The sequence below is a fragment of the Candoia aspera genome, chromosome 1 (assembly GCF_035149785.1).
Source record: "Candoia aspera isolate rCanAsp1 chromosome 1, rCanAsp1.hap2, whole genome shotgun sequence".
NCBI classification, from domain to species: Eukaryota; Metazoa; Chordata; class Lepidosauria; order Squamata; family Boidae; genus Candoia; species Candoia aspera.
The window spans coordinates 165,138,126-165,159,733 of NC_086153.1; the positions used below are offsets into that span (position 1 = coordinate 165,138,126).

Consider the following 21,608-nt stretch of genomic DNA (forward strand, 5'->3'; position numbering starts at 1 on the left):
ATACATCCTCTTGGGTGCATCTCAGTTGTAAATATAAAAGGCTGGTATTTTGTCCAACTCTCAGATCTCCTGAAATGCAGCTTTGTTGTAGTTTTCAGAAGCTAAGACATCCTCTCCCAGCCCTTCTGTAAGCTAGAGGCACAAGTGATTGTCTGGTTGTGAAATACAGCAGATCAACTGTTACAAACTTCAGATGCTAGAAATGCTCTATATCTCTATCATGTAGTATTTCTGTTTAAAATTTGATTTAAACTTGTAGAAATTGGCCTCAGACCCTCGCTGTAAAGGTATGCCCCTCTCCAGCTTCCTCTTGAAGCCGATGCAGAGAATTACTCGCTACCCTCTGCTCATCAAGAGTGTGAGTATCCAGCTGCTCTTTCTCTGAAGCCCTGAATAAGTTCCCCAGGTGGGAGGGTGAGTACAGCATTGCAAATCCATTTATAAAAATATAAGAAAGGGGTTTTTCTTAATATTGCCTTTTTCTTAAGCTACGAGTTAATTTGTTTTGTCTTTTTCTGTAACCAGATTCTGGAGAATACCTCTGAAGCTCACCCCGATCACAATAATCTGAAGCAGGCCCTTGAGTGTGCTGAAGAATTGTGTTCCCAGGTGAATGAGGGGGTGCGTGAAAAGGAGAATTCAGACAGGCTTGAATGGATCCAGTCCCACATCCAGTGCGAAGGACTTGTTGAGGTAACTGAGGCTTGGGCTCAGGAGTCAAGGGATACAACTGAAATGTGCTATTGCACAGTTCCTATGGCAGGGAAGAAGTGCTAAATGACACCCCGTAAATCCTTAGATAATATCTGTCAGATTCCCTGATCAAAGGTTTCACAGAAACCCTTATCAGGACATCTCCCATTGTGTCATTCTCACAGGTTGCAGGATGGGAAGGAGATGGAAGGCAGGGATGTGAAGTTGGAATGTAAGGGGTTGTTTTGGCTATAAGCACATCAAGGACAGGAGGTTGAGATACGACAGAAATGCCATCTGGTTGGGAGGGGGGAGTGACACGTTTCATGGGAAAGGGAACTAGCTAGAGAATGTAGTTTAAAGTAGGTTTTTGGCGGGAAGTCTTTATTCGCAGCTTGCCTTCTGTACCGTTCATTACGCTTCAATAAACCAGTTCAAAGAACTCCAGTTTCTTGACTGTGTGTGTGAATGCTTGAATGAGGAGGTGCTGACAATATCTGAGTTACATACACAATACATACATACATGCATTATATAGACAACGCATGGTTAGTTAGACAGACAGACAGACAAGGTTTGCCATCTGTACTAGGAGATTTAAAAAAGGAAAGGCTGCTGAGGATGTTGATTTAATGAACTTTTGGAACAACGACATAATGGCAATGGAAGAGATAACTGGGGCTGTGCACTGCCCCAAGATATGCAAAGCTCTATAATAATGCTTTTTGCAAATAATTATGCATCCTGAGACATTGATTTGTTTCTAGATGAATCAAGAACTTGCCTTTTAAGAAAATAAAAGGTTTTAAAAGAAATAAAATCTCTTGCTACAAAACCTGTGGGCTAAAGGAAGATGTTTTACATCTTCTAAAATAGTATTAGTTCAAGTTCCAGAAATGTTCAGAGGAATTTTGTTTCGTTATACCTATATAAGCCAGTCAGAACACAAAATGAGGTATTTCAGATTGGGGAAACTGAGTCATTTGCTAAGACTAATTATAATAGAGCATGATATCAGCAAAATGGGTTTGGAGTGGAATAATTTATATGGTGAGGAAAGTCGGTGTGCTTTGCATCATTTTTCTTTCCCTCCTAGCAACTGATTTTCAACTCCCTGACCAACTGCTTGGGACCACGGAAACTTCTGCACAATGGCAAGCTTTATAAGACAAAGAGCAACAAAGAACTCTATGCTTTTCTCTTCAACGACTTCCTGCTTCTCACCTACATGGTCAAGCAGTTTGTCTCTACAGGCTCAGATAAACTGTTCAGCCCAAAATCAAATTCTCAGTTCAAAATGTACAAAGTGGTGAGTGAATTCAAGAATCTCAGTTAAGGTACTTTCAGTTGGGAGGAAACAGGATTTGTACAAATAGAAACATGCAGGTTTTTAATCTGTAACACTTTCTTCTTCCAATATGCAGCTGGTGTTAATTGTGTTATGTCACCTTCTGATTAGTGATAATAGTTTCAAATTTACTGATCATAACACAGATTGTAGGCAGAGTCATTATCAGTGGGATTTTTTTTCTAAACTGCCTAAGCATTGGTTAGAGGCTCAACACACCCTAAGGTAAAGGTAAAGGTTTCCCTTGACGTAAAGTCCAGTCGTGTCCGACTCTAGGGGGCGGTGCTCATCTCCGTTTCAAAGCCTTGGAGCCGGCGTTGTCCATAGGACACTTCCGGGTCATGTGGCCAGTATGACTCACGGAACGCCGTTACCTTCCCGCCGAAGCGGTACCAATTAATCTACTCACATTTGCATGTTTTCGAACTGCTTGGTGTGCAGAAGCTGGGACGAGCAACGGGAGCTCACCCCGCCGCGCGGTTTCGAACCGCCGACCTTCCGATCGACAGCTCAGCGGTTTAACCCGCAGCGCCACCGCGTCCCTATCAACACACCCTATTTGTGGGCATATTTCATTTTTTTAAGAACAATGTTGTTCCAATCAAAATCACTTTTTGACCTAATTTCAGCAGCATAAACTTGGGGTATGCTGGAATTCACCTGCATAGGAAGCCTAGGTCTTTCCTCCTTAGATAAGTAAAATAGCCATACTGCTTATGGAAGTCATAATGAGTTTTATTTTTAGACTGTTAAATTTACTTTTGTGCATTCAAATTTGTGTGGGTTTCTGGAGGTATGTTTTTCTTGGCTATGAGCACATTAATGACGTGTGCTGTGACTATTCAATGGTGTTGAGCTCTCTGAAGAATCCTGTCTGTAATTCTATTTCTTTGGCTCCTATAAATATGAAAAGTCATAATTCCTTGCAACAGATGAAACAAACATGCACCTGGGAAGCAATTCCAAGATAACCCTTGATGTGGAGATTAAATTTCCTTACTTAAGATGGAGCTATATTTAGCACTTTTATTTTTTAACATAATAAAATGTAATTTGTGGACACAGTAGCTTCTTCTGAAAGAATGAAGTCTGCCAGATTTAAAAAGAAAATAGTAGGTGCAGAGATTATGGCACCAGATTCCTTCAACTTGTTTTTTAAGGAAAAGAACAATGCACAGAATTAAATACCCATTTGCATGAATAGTTAATTCTTCTTTCAATTATTCCTAATTTCAAATGCAAGATTTTGTTCAAGACAAGCCTTTACAGATTAGCAAATTTTTCAGTTCCTCTTTGCTAATCAGCCTGTCAATTTCTGCTGAAATATTTGAAATAATTGAATCTACATCTGTATTTCTTCCAGCCTATTTTTCTTAATGAAGTTCTAGTGAAATTGCCAACTGATCCTTCTAGTGATGAGCCAATTTTCCACATCTCCCACATTGACCGAGTCTACACACTGAAAACAGACAATATCAATGAGAGGTGAGCCCCCCAAATGGTTATCTAAAAAGACACAGGAATAAACAATTTTTGGAATGATTTGTTTCCCATGAAATGTCAAAATATTTTCTTTCCTCGTTATTGCTGTATGTTTGTTCTTGGGTCCTTTGACTGTAATAAACGTTTCATTCATATCCAAAAAGCTACTTTTAGAATGTGAGAAAAACACTTAAAACAAAAAAAGTCCAAACACAAGGGTGTATCACAAATTGGGAGTGTGGTAGTTGTACACCTCCACTTTGCATCTTAATCCATTAAAGAATAAATTTGTAACTTCATGGATTGCATAAATTGTAGGATTCATCATCTCAGTGGGGAGCAGGAAATCAATAGCCAGATGTAATGAAAGTGGAAAGAATACTAATTGCCCTAAGGGGGACTGGCATACAAAATCCCTTAAACAGTCAGCTGCAGCTATCAAAGTTCTATAATAAATGTACCGAGAATAAAGACATTTGCTCTGCTCTGTTATAGGGGAACAAACATATTATACCAAGTAGAGTGTCTGTATAGTATATGTATTTCCCATGTTTAAAGATTTCCTGATTATCAAGAACATGATGGATGTTCTGTATGTTTTCAGGAGTCAACAATTAGGAATGAAACTAGAATGTGACATTCACAGATTTGTATTCGGATAAAGCCAAATCTCTTCATGAATTGTTTTTGTTATTATTGTTTTTGTCCTTTAACAAAATTATTCATTCTTGTAGAACTGCCTGGGTCCAGAAAATTAAAGGAGCCTCAGAACACTATATTGAAACTGAAAAAAAGAAACATGAAAAGGCTTACCAAGGTATTGAACACCGATTGTCTGCAACTTTCAGTAACAGCTACTGTTGTTTTTTGTTTGTGTGATTGGAAAAATTTTCCACCTGTCTCTTAGGTGACATATTTTGCCTGCCAGGTGACATTTTCAAACATTCTAAGACAGCAATATTCATAAAAGATACTTTTGGCTTTAAACTAACTTGATTGGTACCATCTCTAAATATGTGCTAGATTTCTTTTTATTTAGGTGCAGATGTGTTAACAGAAAAACTGTCATGAGTAAGGATGGCGAGCAGGGGGCTCCCATCCAGACTGTCAAGCGCATGCGTAGCACTGATGAATTGTTCAGCCATTCAAAGAGACACAGATCGGGACTGCCTTAACCCTTGGGGATTATATGTCTGGGTTTTCCCACGCTTCTTCAGTTTGTTAGGATTCCTGTTATGTACTAGCAATAAACATTAGAGACCAGTTCCTTGTCTCAGCGTGTTTCCTGGCTGTTAGGACAAAAACACTGATTATACATCAGTTCCACACAATTTCATAGATCCATGTAAATAGCAATTGACAACCTGGTTACTGTGGGGTAGTTCCTAGTATTCATCAAGTGATTTCAGAACAGATTGAACAACTTGGAAAATACAGAAATAACTTTTGTGCAAATATGCCGATAGAGATGTTCTGGAAAAAAAAATTCACATCTAATTTTCACTTCTTTTTCAGCTCGATCACAAAAGAGCTCAGGAATAGGACGTTTGATGGTGCATGTGATTGAAGCAACAGAATTAAAAGCCTGTAAACCTAATGGTAATAATTCAGGGATGGATTGTCAACTATCTGGCCTAGTAGTTTAAACTAGCTGATGGGGGAGTTGTTAGAAGTAGTAGTTGCCAAGCACGTATTTCTGAAGACAAAGTATGATAGCCAGCCTTGCAGGGGAGATTTTTTTCTTTCTGCTTAGTATAGTGAACATGCTGAAGGTAATAGCAGGATGTGCTGTATATAACCAGATATTAAAATTGTAATGTTATTCTTTGGAGAAACTGTCATGGATGCACTTCTGTTTTGTATTAAGGAAAAAGCAACCCATACTGTGAAATTAGCATGGGATCTCAAAGCTACACTACCAGGACACTGCCAGATACCTTGAGCCCCAAATGGAACTTCAACTGTCAATTCTTCATCAAGGATCTTTATCAAGATGTATTGTGTATCACCATGTTTGACCGGGATCAGTTTTCACCTGATGGTATGTGCAGAATTCTGTGTTTGATTCTATTTACTGTATAATCTCCTTCCCCTTTTAGTGAATAGAAAACAGAAGAATATGCTCAGAAAGACCCCAGACATCTACTGATTTTGATTGCCCAGAATATGCTGTGTGATAATGCTTGATTTTCTTCATTTCTTTAGAACCTCTGTTCATTGTCTATTCATGCAGGTGCTTCATTTTTGGTGATCTGACTTAGGAATTTTGTTGTTGTTGTTACACAGATTTTTTGGGTCGCACTGAAGTTCCAGTAGCCAAAATCAGAACAGAGCAAGAAAACAAGGGACCTACAACTAAACGTTTACTACTACACGAAGTACCAACAGGGGAAGTTTGGGTACGCTTTGATCTACAGTTGTATGACCAGAAAACACTAGTTTAAAGAAAGGAAGTCTATTTTATAACAGCAAGGACCAGCAAAGATCACTGAACTGCTCTTACTGGCATGTTTTACAAGTGGTATCTTAACATAATCCTGCTGCAGAATCACTTTGCCTGGTCACATGAACATTAATTCTCCTGGTATATATTATATATTATTTAGCTCTGTGCTTTGCACCCCTATGTTGATGGCAATCTATGCAATATGCTGTATATAAGATATTATAAGACAGTGCCTTTCTTTGAGAGTAAATATTTTTGAAGCAAATGCCATTGTTTATTTCAGATCTCTTTAAAGTGTTAACAAGAAATCTGGCAATCTAAAATGTTGAAATGTCTCCAGTTAAGGTTTCAATGAACCACAGAGGGACATTTTAGTTCTGGGCTAAAATCATTCCTCAGGTTCAAGAAATGGAGTCTGCTTGACCCTTATCTCAGGTATCTCAGGATATAAACTGTAGGAGGTTTTTAGCACTTCAGGATCCTCTCAAGACTATATATTGACAAAAAGTGCAACCTTTTAAAAAACTTAGTTCTGTTGCAAAGAGGAAACAAAATCTCTCTCCCCGTCCACCCCCCCGTCTTTTAATAATTTTGCAACAGTTTTTTTGTAAGTAGGAAAAATTCCTTTGTACAATGTGGGACATAATGATTTGGCTTGTGTGACTCGTCTGCAGAGGTGCTTTGCAAACAACCAAAGCACTACTCTGAAGCCACTGCTTAAGGCACTGAGAGATCACATCCTCTTCAAGGTGGCCCATCAGCAGCAATCCCAGGAAAAGCGTCTGCATGTTCAGGCAACAGGGAACAGCCTTTGAAGCAGCCATGCCAAGCCACCTTGATACTCAAGCTGTGGCTTCAGAGAACTACCCCTCCAAATGGTTCACACAGCCCTAATAATGATGTTTTGAAAAGTGGAGTTTCTTGCAGATCTCAGTAAAATGTGCAGCTAAAACATGTCCAAGACAAAGACTAGTAGAAAGGAAGCTAATGTCACCTTGGGCTCTATAATAAACAAAATAAGCTGATGAATATACATTCTCTATATGTTAATATGCGGCATATTGCTTTTCTAAAGCCAATTTTATTGTTTTCTGGAATGTAAAAGAGTAAGAAACAATCTAGGAATAAACCCATGCAAAATTATCAATATTTTAAAATCAGTTACATTTACTACTGGAATTGCTGTATAGGAATGTATGGAGTTCAATATTCAAGTCAAGAGTGTCCATCCAAACTCCTCCTCTTGTATGGCTTTACTAATAGAGCTTTAGCATAGCTACTGTTCATTTCTTTGCCGCTTATGAAAAAGTGCTGCAGCTGAACCATCCTCGTCATTGGGAAGGGTTCCCCTTTATGGAATGTAAGGTTTGGACAAAGAGCTCTGTATTTTGAATGTGCATCTCTGATTCTTGTATTAGTTTTAATTTAAAACAATGAGCGAAGTTGTATGCCTTAAGTGCTATCTTTCCTTGTAAGTGCTAAGTGAATTGCAACCCTGAAAAACAGTTTTCTGAAATTCATTTTTATTAATATGGAATAAAAAACTATGTTCCCAAAGTATATATTCAATTGATTAGAATTAAACACATTCTATAAACTTCTGTATGATACTATCTTCTGGGCAAAAGGGAAAGAAACAAGCAGTATTCCAAGTTTACTTAAGCTAAATTGCAGTATGAAAACTCCAATACAATAAAGAGAACAAAACTTCCAAATTTATGCCCATAAGAAAACAATTACATTTAAAACACTTTAAAACATTTGAAAACAATTTTTTCTGGTTTTTTTGTCAGGAGATACAATTTATCTTGCAGCTCATATATTCATACACACAAGCATGTTTCTTGGGTACAGAGAAAGCAATACATAGCTCTATGGATTGCTGCAAAGATAATTTCCTCACAATTTTAGATTATTTGAGTTTGTGGTTACTTTATTTGCCACTGGTGTTCTTCAGGCCACCAGAAAGAGAGGAAATTTCAATACGAAGAAAATCTAAGTATACAGCCAAACAGGAATCCTCATTCAACTGTCCATAACATCCATTCCTTTCCAGAACTTGCCAGGAGAAGAAAGGGCTATTCTGTTATATGTCTGCTAACAGTATGCAACCACCTTTATTCACCAATACATTTTTGGTCTTTTTCTTCTTTTCTTACATGTCTGTTGTGTATCCTGAACATCACGGGTGCACACTATTTTATTTGCCATGATCATCAGTTGGGACTCAACTCCTGCTGCTATGCAATGACACTTTTCACTTTACCTCAAGAGATTACTTCTAACAGAAGACCAAAGGCCAAATATTTTTTATAGCATCAAAGATTCAGTCAGGTATATGTTAATGGTTCAGAATGAAGCAATGTAGGACTAGGCAACTGGCTTGAAATTGCTTCCACTTCAGTCTCTGAAATTGAAACTTGGAAAAATAATGCTTTTATTTGAAGAAAAAAAAAGTATTTTCCTGTAAGCAGTAACATTAATTATATTTTTGTTCCTGCAAAGTTCCCATTATTTAGGTTTTACAATTTCAATACTTGTCCAAAAAGACACTACCTTAAAATTGAATCAGATGAAGCTAAAGACAGTAAGTTAAATGGATAAGCAAAGGTTTGTTTCTGGTGGTAGAGGAGAATTTTATGAAAGGAGACCTCAGCCCTAACCTTCAGACAATTAATAAACTCTTAACTGAGCTGCATTGAAGAAGATTCCTTATTTTAAATATGTAAAAAGTCTGTACTACACCATGGGCAGAATCAGTAAGTCCTCAATGAACCTTTAAAAAAAAAGTAGCCTATTTTTTAGCTGCTTTGTGGGTAGGCTGTTAAACTTAATTTGTATTTGAATAGGAAAACTACTTATAAATATGGGAACAGTGGCCACATTCAAGTTAAATTTATGAAAGCCTGTTGTACAGCCTTTTAGAACAATTCAACTGGGGTCAGCAGAGCCTTGGATTTAAAGACCAAAAGATGCTTTGGAGTGTGCAAGGCACTCACATAGCACCTGTTTGCAACTTCTTAAGCCAAATGCATCTTTTCCCAGCAACTCCAGCACGTACATACACTTGCAGGAAAAGACACAGCTGCTTTAATGAGTGTGTCCCTGTGTGCCCTGAAAATATAGTTTCATTTCTGCATCTGAAGCACTGCCCAACCCTAATTTCCACTTGTGCCTCGGAAATATACAGCAAGCAATGTGGCAAGTACTGTGATTTTCCTCTGTACAAAAATATGAAGTGGCTTAGGAATGCTTTTGAAAGCTACAATACACAATTGCAATTTTATGTAGCGTTTAATTATAACATCCCTGTAGTCTGTATTTTAGTGTTCTCAACAGTCTCTGATGCAGAAATGAGGTTCTAATCCTTGTTCCTTCCTAAATAACTGGAGCACACTTTTATGCACTAAGTTTTGGCATTATACCTTTATACCTTCAATTTCAAAGAAAAATCATTAGGAAGCAAATTTTATTGTTGATTTCCAAACTGATGAGCCAGCAGATACTTGGTTTGACAAAAGATTGGCCATTTGGGTGAACTCTGATTTCCTGACAGGGGGGCATCTCTTCTTCAGTGGAGGCCAGGACGAGTCACCCCAGCTCTTGAAATCCATAGAACTCAGGTTTCTAGTTGTGCTCATTTTTCGCCTTTTAACAGAATGAAATTAGGATGGTTAATGCTGCCCATTATTGCCATGCACCAATGCTTACCACTGTTGAACCAGCTGTATGCTGTGCTATACTGATGCTGCTTGACACTCAGAAAGGTGGCCAATTTTCTAACATTGCCTTTCGATTTCAATGATACTAAAACCAAACCTTGTTACAGCTGATGGTGGGGGAGCTGTGGACAATACAAAATGCATAGTGAATGAGCAACACAGAATTATTCTGTTAGGGAAAGGACAAATCATCTTCAGTGGGAAGTCTCCTCCCCTTGGCTTTAAAAGGCAGACCGTTATAATGTTGGCAGAAGGCCTGGGACTAGACCCAGATCATTTCCTGTTACGAATTGGAGAGCAGGTTCCTGGCTTTCCTGGTTGTTGAGTCCCTAGCGAGTAAGTTTATTTCCTTCTTTCTTGCTTTCTCTTCCTCTTTACCTTTCCTAGCTCTCATTTGTGTCTTCCTACAAAAAAGAAGAAGAATAAGAACAGGAACCACACACAACTTCCCTAGAGGTAAATTATAAGGATCTGCTCCTGCCTCTTGTTTTCTGGAATTGAAATTTCAAGTACTGTATTCGATCTAATTACTGTGACGTTGCCTACCTAATTCCATCGTTCCTCCAAAATATGGGACAGATGGGGAATGTTTATTTTATAACCAAAGCCGCTGTGTTTTAAGTGGATTGGGTGTGTGGGTTTGATTTTTTATTTTACTCTGGAAGTGGCTTTTAATAGGAAGGAATGGGGAAAGTAATCGGGAAAACTGTGAAAAGAAAATATAGCTATTTTGCTAATTCAATACATTTGGAAAAGAGATGGGTAGCGATATATTAGAATCCCAATTGCTTTCATCAGAATTCCGTTCATAATTCTTATGAAGCTTGGCCATATTGTACGATTCCTAGAAGTGTTTATTCTCAATTCTACAGAAGAGATTATCTTTCCACAAGATACTAACTGTCCCACACAGCCTAGTCCTGAACCACTGAAAGTGAAAATTAAAGGAGAGTACGACTCATTCTCTCTTGAACTGGAGATCAGAATCTCAGCCTGATACATCAGGAATAGCCTTGACACCCTTCTTTGTGTATACTTTAACATAGAATGGGATAGCCTCAAGTGAGAGTATAAGAATGGCTTTCCTCTATTAGAGAAGAGGGACCGCCTGTCCCTGGTTACATCTACCCACCCCATCAAGTCTGGCAGAAAGGGCATGTTATGGGGCCTGTCCATGAAGGAGTGTCATCTGATGGGGCCCAGGAGGAGAGACTTTTCTGCCCCAGCACCCAACCTTCGGACCATCATCCGCCTGGAGGTGAGGTTGGCCCTGGCCCTGTTCATCTTTCGAAAGACTCTAAAGATGTACTTGTATTGATGGCCCTGGGGATCTGGTTAGGTTTGGAGCCTGCTAGATGGTTATACTCATTGATCCAGGACTCCCACTTGCCTGCTTTTCTATGAATTTTGGTTTCAGTTAGGTTTTTATTTGGTTTTAAGGGTTACTGTGTTTTTACTGCTTCCTGTGTTTTGTTTATTGGTTGTTGATTGGTTGTTTTTAACTATGTGAACTGACCGAGTCACAAACATGGAGTGGGCAGATATACAAATTGAATGAATAAATAAATAAAATAAAAGAGGTACATTTTATCCTGAACTGCCCCTGACAACCTTCAAAGTAATAAAAGACAGCTATCTGCCTATAGTGGATATCCATCACAGGCTACAATCTTTGCCTCAATATGCAGCAGCACAGAACTTCTCATAGAATATATTCCGATCCCTTCTTAAACGTTCTGCCAGGAGCTCTCCATGCCGAACAATATGTGGAAAAAGCGGCTACAGATACCTTTGCTCCACAGACTTTTTCCAAGATGAAACAAACAAAATTGATATTCTTTTTTTGTGAGACTAGATTAGTCAAAAGGATTAATCTGTGACTAAGGAAAAGAAAGCATTTGTCTGGTTCAAGAACTTCATACATGTGGGACAGATGCGATTCTTTCTTCAGAGACCCTGAGATACTGTTTAGTATCGATACCTGATGCTTTCAGGTTATTAAGCACTTAGAAAAACCATCCTGGGATTTTTAATCAACTCGTTCCTTTATTACTAATGCACCAGTGTCATTATCCGGCACACAGTCCTGCAGAGTACTCAGTTCTATTGTCCTGTGCAACTCTAGACAGACCTTTAGTATTTCCACTGACAGCTCATTATATTCCTCCTCTACGAAACCACTTTATCTTGGCTTGGATAAATTTTTCCCTCCCTTTACAATTTCTTTCATTTATTCATTCATTCATTCATTCCATTCATTCATTCATTCATTCATTCATTCATTCATTCATTCATTTGATATATATATATCAAATCCGAATTTAATTTCTCCTCAACTATCTTATTTGGAAACAACTCAGTAACTGTTCCTCAAAAGCCACAGTATGTTATTTTTTCCCTAAATAAAAACAAGCCCTGTATCTAAGGGGGTTTTGTTTGTTTGTTTGTGTTTAATCCATTCAATCGTGTCTGATTATTGGAGACTGCCTGGACAAGTCCTTGCAGTTTTCTTGACAGGTTCTTCAGAAGTGGCTTGCCCTTGCCTGCTTCCCAGGGCTGAGAGTGAGTGAGTGAGTGGCCCAAAGTCACCCAGCTGGCTTTGCACCTAAGGCAGGACTAGAACTCCCGCTCTCCCTGATTCTAGCCTGGTGCCTTAACCCCTACAGCAAACTGGCTCTCTGTCTAAGGTAGGAAGAGGCGATTTCCCACTTCAGACTGTTTTTTTAATGTTCCTTGACATTTTTTTAATGAACTCCTAACGGAAGGATTTTTTCTTTCAAACGACGAAAGGCAAGAGTTCTCATTTAGGACCAGGCAAAAACACAACCTACCTTAGAGTGGCATAATCCAGGCTGAGTAGAGTTCCAACTTTATGCATACATATGCAACAAAGTTGAATATATCGCAGACACGATATAAAATGGCAATCCAGTGTTAGATCAGTATTTCTCAACCTTAGCAACTTTAAGGTATGAAGACTTCCACTCCCAGTTGAGAATTGGAGTCCATGTACCTTAAAGTTGCCAAGGTTGAAAAACCTGTGTTAGATATCAAAAAGAGGCCTCATATTGTGAGGCTCGTTGGTGTGTAGATAACAGTAATAGGGATTTCAGTTTACCATGTATCTATTAAATGCACAGACTTCAGCAAAGGTCAAATCCAACTATAAGTGTTTATCACAACCTTCAGTTACCATAAAAGCCAACACATAATGTATTTTCAAAGGACTACTAGTTTCCAAACATGTGATAGCATCTACACTAAAGAGTCTGATTAAATGGACATTATTTTATTAATGCTGTTATTTTAAATGATACATACTTTTGCTGTCATTTTGACTAATTTTCCCTATATCTTTTCTGGGTTTTTTTACATCCATCTTTTCCAAATGTTGATAAACTATAACTCCTAGTAACCCCACCTAGCACAAGGAATTGGATAGGATGATGGGGTTTGCAATTCAGCAGTAGTTAAAGGGCTAGACGTAACTCATCTCTGTTCAACAGTATTCCTAGATCAGGAGCTAGACAGCCTATAGTATTGCAGAGGCTACTAAACTGACCATTCTTTAGCTTTATTTCTGTCATTTCTGGATCAAACTGCCGCTACAGTATTCTGCTGCCACTGAATATTACCACCAATTTAGGAACTGACTCTTTTCCATATTGCACTCAAACATGTCACATTCCACAAAAGAAATCTTTTAAATTTTATCTGTTGTTTAGAGGAAAGATTCTCCTTTTTTCAGGCAGATCTAGATTTGTAACACAGATAGTTGCTTGCGTTTTCATTTTAAAAACACTGTTGGAGAACCTCCTCTGGAAATTTTAAAGACAATCGGATGGTCTAAGAGCAAATTCTAAAATACCTAATAAAACTGAAGGGAAAGCAGTAAATGCGCCTTGTTCAATTTCTTTAAAGGCACTGAAGTTCCCCAGAAGGGACCAACAGGCACAGGACTTCCAAAACGCCTCCTCTCAACAGACACCCAGGCATCCGTTGTGGGGACAGGGACAGGGATGGGGGGAAAAGAGAGAGAAGCAGCAAAATATGCATCTCAACAATCAACAAGCTCAGCCCCTTATGTACTCGCCTGCAAAACTGTGGCACAAGTACAAAAGAGCAAATGTCATCTTGCCAGCATTGTGGCTAGCTGCAGACACATGTGGATAGACAGGTGGTTTTATTTATTTTATTTATTTATTAAATTTTGCCACAAAAAGAATAAAAACATTGAATCTCCTAAACATCCAATACAATATAATAACATAAGATATAAATATAGTATAAAATCCAGATGACAATGATAGATATAAAACTGCACATGTATGTCTAAAGGGCTATTTTAGGGCACCAGCCATCTCCAAGAGTGATTACCTCCCTCCCCTCTTATCACAAAGGTTATCACAAAGAACTATGTTCTGTTCTGGCAAAGTGAACCTGGAAGCAACGTAAGGAAGAATGGGAACTGAGTCTCATCACCAGAAGAGATTCTGTTATTTCTTCTCAACTATATTTCTACAAAAAAATGAGTCCTGTAGTAAATTCCCTTAAGGTGGGCAAAACAAATGACAGCTATATTGAAGGATGTCAGAGTATTTAGATTAAGAGAATAACAGTTTTAAGGAGGAGCAATAGCTATGGAAAATGAAAAAGCTTTACTGAAGTAATGGGGTAAGGGAAACTCTGTATAATGTAATATAACGGCTACTGTGGTACCAAACTGGGACTAGGAAAGGTTCAAGTCCCTCTTCAACTACAGACTTCACTGGGTGATTTTGGGCCAGACACAGATTTATTCCAACCTTGTTGAAGGTTCTTGTAGAAATAAATGCAAACTCAATAGATTAAATGAGGGATAAGGAAAAGACCTTCAGCAAAGGATCGTTACCTTGTCGTGGTGCTGGAGCTTGAGCACCTCAATGATGCCATGAGCTAAACCGTGAAGGGCCACCCAAGACGGGAAGGTCATGACAGAGAGGTCAGACTAAATGCGATCCCTGGGGAAGGTAATGGCAACCCACCCCAGTATTCTTGCCGTGAAAACTAAATGGATCAGTACAACCAGAGATATGTCGGTATACCATCGGAAGATGAGACCCCCAGGTCGGAAGATGGTCAAAATGCTACTGGGGAGGAACAGAGGATGAGTTCAACTAGCCCCAGACGTGATGACGCAGCTAGCTCAAAGCCGACAGGACGGCTAGCAGCCGACGGTGCTGGTGGTGAACGGTGAATCCGATGTTCTAAGGATCAACACGCCATTGGAACCTGGAATGTAAGATCTATGAGCCAGGGCAAATTGGATGTGGTTATTGGTGAGATGTCAAGATTAAAGATAGACATTTTGGGCATCAGTGAATTGAAATAGACTGGAATGGGCCACTTCACATCAAATGACCACCAGATCTACTACTGTGGACAAGAGGACCACAGAAGAAATGGAGTAGCCTTCATAATTAATAGTAAAGTGGCTAAAGCAGTGCTTGGATACAATCCAAAAAACGACAGAATGATCTCAATTCGAATTCAGGGCAAGCCATCTAACATCACAGTGATCCAAATATACGCCCCAACCACAAATGCTGAAGAAGCTGAAGTAGAGCAGTTCTATGAGGATCTGCAGCACCTACTGGACAACACGCCTAAAAGAGATGTTATTCTTATCACAGGAGACTGGAATGATAAGGTGGGCAGTCAAATGACACCTGGAATTACAGGTAAGCATGGCCTGGGAGAACAAAACAAAGCAGGACCTAGGCTGATAGAATTTTGCCAAGACAATTCACTCTGCATAACAAACACTCTCTTCCAACAACCTAAGAGACGGCTTTATACATGGACTTCACCAGATGGACAACACCGAAATCAGATTGACTACATCCTTTGCAGCCAAAGGTGGCGGTCATCTATACAGTCGGTAAAAACAAGACCTGGAGCTGACTGTAGTTCAAGTCATGAACTACTTCTTGCACAATTTAGGATCAGACTAAAGAGATTAGGGAAGACCCACAGATCAGCTAGATATGAGCTCACTAATATTCCTAAGGAATATGCAGTGGAGGTGAAGAATAGATTTAAGGGGCTGGACTTAATAGATAGGGTCCCAGAAGAACTCTGGACAGAAGTTCGTAACATTGTTCAGGAGGTGGCAACAAAATACATCCCAAAGAAAGAGAAAACCAAGAAGGCAAAATGGCTGTCTGCTGAGACACTAGAAGTAGCCCAAGAAAGAAGGAAAGCAAAAGGCAACAGTGATAGGGGGGGATATGCCCAATTAAATGCAAAATTCCAGAGGTTAGCCAGAAGAGATAAGGAATTATTTTTAAACAAGCAATGCACGGAAGTGGAAGAAGACAATAGAATAGGAAGGACAAGAGACCGCTTCCAGAAAATTAGAAACATCAGAGGTAAATTCCAGGCAAAAATGGGTATGATCAAAAACAAAGATGGCAAGGACCTAACAGAAGAAGAAGAGATCAAGAAAAGGTGGCAAGAATATATGGAAGACCTGTATAGGAAGGATAACAATATTGGGGATAGCTCTGACGGTGTGGTCAGTGAGCTAGAGCCAGACATCCTGAAGAGTGAGGTTGAATGGGCCTTGAGAAGCATTGCTAATAACAAGGCAGCAGGAGACAACGGTATCCCAGCTGAACTGTTCAAAATCTTGCAAGATGATGCTGTCAAAGTAATGCATGCTATATGCCAGCAAATTTGGAAAACACAAGAATGGCCATCAGATTGGAAAAAATCAACTTATATCCCCATACCAAAAAAGGGGAACACTAAAGAATGTTCAAACTATCGAACAGTGGCACTCATTTCACATGCCAGTAAGGTAATGCTCAAGATCCTGCAAGGTAGACTTCAGCAGTTCACGGAGCGAGAATTGCCAGATGTACAAGCTGGGTTTAGAAAAGGCAGAGGAACTAGAGACCAAATTGCCAATATCCACTGGATAATGGAAAAAGCCAGGGAGTTGCAGAAAAACATCTATTTCTGTTTTATTGACTATTCTAAAGCCTTTGACTGTGTGGACCATAACAAATTGTGGCAAGTTCTTAGTGGTATGGGGATACCAAGTCATCTTGTATGCCTGTATAACGACCAAGTAGCAACAGTAAGAACAGACCACGGAACAACAGACTGGTTTAAGATTGGGAAAGGAGTATGGCAGGGCTGTATACTCTCACCCTACCTATTCAACTTGTACGCAGAACACATCATGCGACAAGCTGGGCTTGAGGAATCCAAGGCTGGAGTTAAAATCTCTGGAAGAAACATTAACAAACTCAGATATGCAGATGATACCACTTTGATGGCTGAAAGTGAAGAGGAACTGAGGAGCCTTATGATGAAGGTGAAAGAAGAAAGTGCAAAAGCTGGCTTGCAGCTAAACCTGAAAAAAACCAAGATTATGGCAACCAGCTTGATTGATAACTGGCAAATAGAGGGAGAAAATGTAGAAGCAGTGAAAGACTTTGTATTCCTAGGTGCAAAGATTACTGCAGATGGTGATTGCAGTCAGGAAATCAGAAGACGCTTAATCCTTGGGAGAAGAGCAATGACAAATCTCAATAAAATAGTTAAGAGCAGAGACATCACACTGACAACAAAGGCCCACATAGTTAAAGCAATGGTGTTCCCCATAGTAACATATGGCTGTGAGAGCTGGACCATAAGGAAGGCTGAGCGAAGGAAGATCGATGCTTTTGAACTGTGGTGTTGGAGGAAAATTCTGAGAGTGCCTTGGACTGCAAGAAGATCAAACCAGTCCATCCTCCAGGAAATAAAGCCAGACTGCTCACTTGAGGGAATGATATTAAAGGCAAAACTGAAATACTTTGGCCACATAATGAGAAGACAGGACACCCTGGAGAAGATGCTGATGCTAGGGAGAGTGGAGGGCAAAAGGAAGAGGGGCCGACCAAGGGCAAGATGGATGGATGATATTCTAGAGGTGACAGACCCGTCCCTGGGGGAGCTGGGGGTGTTGACAACCGACAGGAAGCTCTGGCGTGGGCTGATCCATGAAGTCACGAAGAGTCGGTAGCGACTAAACGAATAAACAACAAAGGAAAAGACTGGGGCAAATCAGAACTGTATAGTGGGAATTATAAATAGAGATCTCAATTTTAAAAAAAATAACAGAGAAAATACAGAACTGGAAAAGGAAATGAGTAAATTTGACAAAACAATGTGCCAAATGAATTATTGCAGTAGCTATGAATCAACCATAACTTCAAGAAAGGGTAGAATGGTTTCAATGGTTTTGCAGTCTGATTTCTATTAATATCCCCTATGAGAGAACAGAGGCTAGATTTTGTTAATTACAAATCCTGGCTAGTGCTAGTTTTAGATAATTTAGAATGGATTTATATAATCATACGTTTAACATAATGGTAACATTTGTATCCCAAAGGGTTCAGGGAATGCCACCATTAAACCCTTCATAGTTATCTTTTATATATCATCACCAGTCGTGACATTCAACAATGCCACAGAAAATGTATTTAAAAATGTAAAGGCTTATCAAACTTTACCAACTGTTTTGACGAACTTCACTTTCCATATACTGGAATGGGATTTTCAGCCACTCTATGGGGTTCATAAACTGCCGACTCAAAGGAAGCCGTGGTAGCTCAATCTTATGAAGTTCATTAATCTCTTTAGAGGAGTATAATTTTCCTGTGGAAAGTTGAAGGCATATAGTGAAAAAGGTTTTTCTCCCTGTTCTGATGAAAAAACTTAACAGTATCAGGCCAATCCAATCTTCCCCTGTCCCCCCTACCAAGACACAGCCATACCATTTGCTGTATGTATCACCTTTTGGAAAAGGTCTCCAGTTTTTTCAAAATAGTCAGACTAATTTACGTTTAATGGAAACGGGAAAGAGAAGAGAATAATTCAACAACCTGGTCTAGGGTCTCCATACTCTCAGGCATTAAATCTGAGATAAAGATTATCAGAAGCAAACAAAAACATTACAGCACCTGTGTCACATTGCTCAATAATGCCGGCTTCAATGTATCTTCCTTGTACCTCCTTTAACAAGGGGTCATGCAAAGGAGGAACTGATGCCTAGAGAAACACAGGTAAATTCATATTTCAATATTTCACAAATCCATGACATAAAATTAATCAGACCTATGGTTAATTTGCTATACGCATCAAGGAGAGTTTAGAAGCCTGAGCACTGAACAATGAAAGAAAAGTGCAGCCATCTTCCTCTGCATAAAGAAACCAATCATACATCACTCATAACTGGTGTTAAAGTATAGATGCTGAACTGCTGTTCTCCTGTTCTTGGGCCTAACCAATTCCTCCATCTCACAATTCAACTTTGGATCCTTTTTAGCTAGACCCAACTGCCAAGCAAGGGTTAGGCTTGAAGGCAGAGTTGGCCCTTTCTTTTTCTTGTGCACTGCGAAATAATAGGTTTCTGGCCAATGCAGCAGAGTCAGTTACTTGATAGGCTATATGATTCCCTGTTCCATTCTCAGCTCAAACAGAAACAAATTGGGTAGCATTATGCAAGCCAATATTTCCTAATTTCACTCCCTAATCTGTAATACAGGAGTAATTACACCAATACATCTTTTATGAATGATGTAAGTATTAGCGTAATCATCATATGAAGAACTTTACGCACAAGTATTCTTACTCAAGGAAACCTGGAATATTTTATCACTTTTTTTTTGTTAAGACTTACACAAAAGGAGGCAAACAAGATGAAACTATTTATGTGACGTGTTCTCTAATTTCTCTGTAAGAACATGTAAATTATACTCCAGCAGTTACAAGCAATACTGTTTTAACTGTGTAAAATACTGTGTCTGTCTCCATGCTTCTTCCCTCCTACCTTGAACTGCTTCGTGTTCTCAGAAATTCCAAGTCTGTTCTAGTTAAGCAGTCAGAAACTGGAAACAGTTCCAGTACTGCTGGAAGTTCACCTAACTGCAAGAACTGCACATTCTCTACAGGTGGGAAAGGGGAAAGGTGGGAATCTTCATGGCAAAGGAAAGACCAGCTCTGCAATGAGGTGTCCTTATATAAGTTTCAGTAGCCAGGAGGCCAACCCCACATTTACCTGCAGTGTATTTTCTACCTGTTCTTTTAAAATCTCTAACCCAGGCCCATCCTTCACAAGTCCTGTCCCCCACACTAAGAAAAAGAAGTCAATGGGAGCTCATCAGGAAAATAGGAGTGCATGGCCTCTCTCACCTTCCAAATGCCTGAACAAGTCTTCAGGAAGAAAGGATCGTAAGATGACGGACTATAACTTTCTAAAAATGCACCGCCCTGGATGAGGAGAAAGAGCACTCGGTGAACCCATGGCTATCACATACGATTACTTCAGGGCAGACAGCAGTATTTCCTATTTGATAACTTAAATACATCTAACAGAATCAGACAGAAAATATCTTACATGAATAGCACACATGTAGCCCCAATTTTTATAAAATTTACTTACAATAAAATGAATTTATTTTTATCACCCCTGTGAATCAACAATACTGAATCAGGATATTTTTATTCACTTTACAGGAAAGTGAATTTATCATTTAAGCCAATACAAAATCCAAATATTTCAGCTACCACACAAACTGCATTAAACAAAGCCACAACACCTTTTCAGCATTACCAAGGTTGGCATTTTGAGACGGCAATAGCCCTTTACTTATAAATTATGAGACCCTTTTAGAAGAAATTTTAGTTATTCAAGACAGTAAGGACTGAATTACACTTTCCATGAAGCATATTTTAAAGGATTTTTTTAACCACTAGAGGCCTTTCCCCTCCCAAAAAAAGGGCTTCATGGGATTTCAATGTGTATATTAGGACCAACAGGGAGAGGGGTTAGCCATGTCCCCCCCATCCTTTCATCCTGCCATTTACCACCCCACACTTTGCAGAAAATTGTGATTTCAAACAAAAATAGAATGTATGTCTGTGTTGACGGGGGGGGGGGGGGGGAGTATTTTCAACAAATAGAATACGAAGGAAACGTTTAATCATTCCCTTCCGATATACCATAGTCCTGATACTGAGCAACGCAAAGCTCAACTTCTTTTTGCTGAAAAAGAAGAAATTTACCATGACTAAGCATGCTTTTTAAGTGTTAATATAACGCATAAGTTGAGGAATGATTGTTTGATTTTAGAGTGAGACGTAGGCCACATCTAAATACATTTTTTATTTGTTGTAAGCTCATTTATAAGCCATATTTCCAAGCCCGAACTGCACTTCTATGGATGGGCTAGCACTCTCCATTACAAAGACTAGGCAGCCTTACAATTTTTTTTTTTTGGCCTACCATATGACATTTACATTAGAAATGACCTTGAAACCAAACCCATTTGCATTGGTGGTGACCTTTCCCATACAGCTGGATACCTTCAGTAAATGATCACAGATAATTTTTTTATCTGTTATGTCATATATACATTTACAAGAACTATGGCTTACTAAACAAAAAAATATAGGATATATTCCTGCTCCAAAGAGCTCACAGTCTTGTGTAGTATATACCTATTATAAATGTTAAGGGAAATAACAATATCATGCTGTACAGACAATACATAAAGTCCATAATTATACAATCCCTTAATTCTTTCTTTCACTCCATGGTGCCTAAAAAGCAGTTACCACCGAATTCTGAAGATCTTTCCCCTAAGTCATCAATCATTTTCATGGTACATCTGGGAAGCATTACAACCATAAACCTTTGAACTTGGTCTACCGTAGCAGAACTGGCCCTTATTTATGGGCCAGAGCACTGAAGGAAACCATCTTCTGTCTTCAGGGATATTTAACACTGTCACTATTCTTCTGCCGAGCTTGATACCTCCTCTGAGACTGGATAGGTGGAAGTACAGGGAGGAAGAAAGGGTTATGGGAATGGTAAGCACTG

General features: G+C 39.1%; 2 protein-coding genes across 4 annotated transcripts in view; one reads left to right on the forward strand and one right to left on the reverse strand.

Annotated features, from left to right (window-relative positions):
- ITSN2 (intersectin 2) overlaps positions 1-7,118 on the forward strand; it is a 100,625-nt gene extending 93,507 nt beyond the window's left edge. For both annotated transcript variants that reach the window (XM_063317758.1, XM_063317764.1), the window contains 8 exons: positions 260-358; positions 526-693; positions 1,790-2,002; positions 3,405-3,526; positions 4,258-4,340; positions 5,039-5,122; positions 5,391-5,564; positions 5,810-7,118. In XM_063317758.1, the coding sequence (XP_063173828.1) occupies positions 260-358; positions 526-693; positions 1,790-2,002; positions 3,405-3,526; positions 4,258-4,340; positions 5,039-5,122; positions 5,391-5,564; positions 5,810-5,967 (1,101 nt within the window). In that variant the 3' untranslated portion in view covers positions 5,968-7,118. The remainder of the gene's footprint in view (positions 1-259; positions 359-525; positions 694-1,789; positions 2,003-3,404; positions 3,527-4,257; positions 4,341-5,038; positions 5,123-5,390; positions 5,565-5,809) is intronic.
- Positions 7,119-7,470: 352 nt separating this feature from the next.
- Positions 7,471-21,608, reverse strand: part of FAM228B (family with sequence similarity 228 member B) — a 34,412-nt gene continuing 20,274 nt past the window's right edge. The window contains exons 8-11 of one of the 2 annotated variants that reach the window (XM_063317771.1): positions 19,919-19,996; positions 18,688-18,775; positions 18,238-18,382; positions 7,471-9,617 (exon numbers count right to left, since the gene is read on the reverse strand). In XM_063317771.1, the coding sequence (XP_063173841.1) occupies positions 9,425-9,617; positions 18,238-18,382; positions 18,688-18,775; positions 19,919-19,996 (504 nt within the window). In that variant the 3' untranslated portion in view covers positions 7,471-9,424. Of the gene's footprint in view, positions 10,096-18,237; positions 18,383-18,687; positions 18,776-19,918; positions 19,997-21,608 lie in introns of both variants that reach the window. The other variant, XM_063317772.1, reaches the window with a different exon arrangement.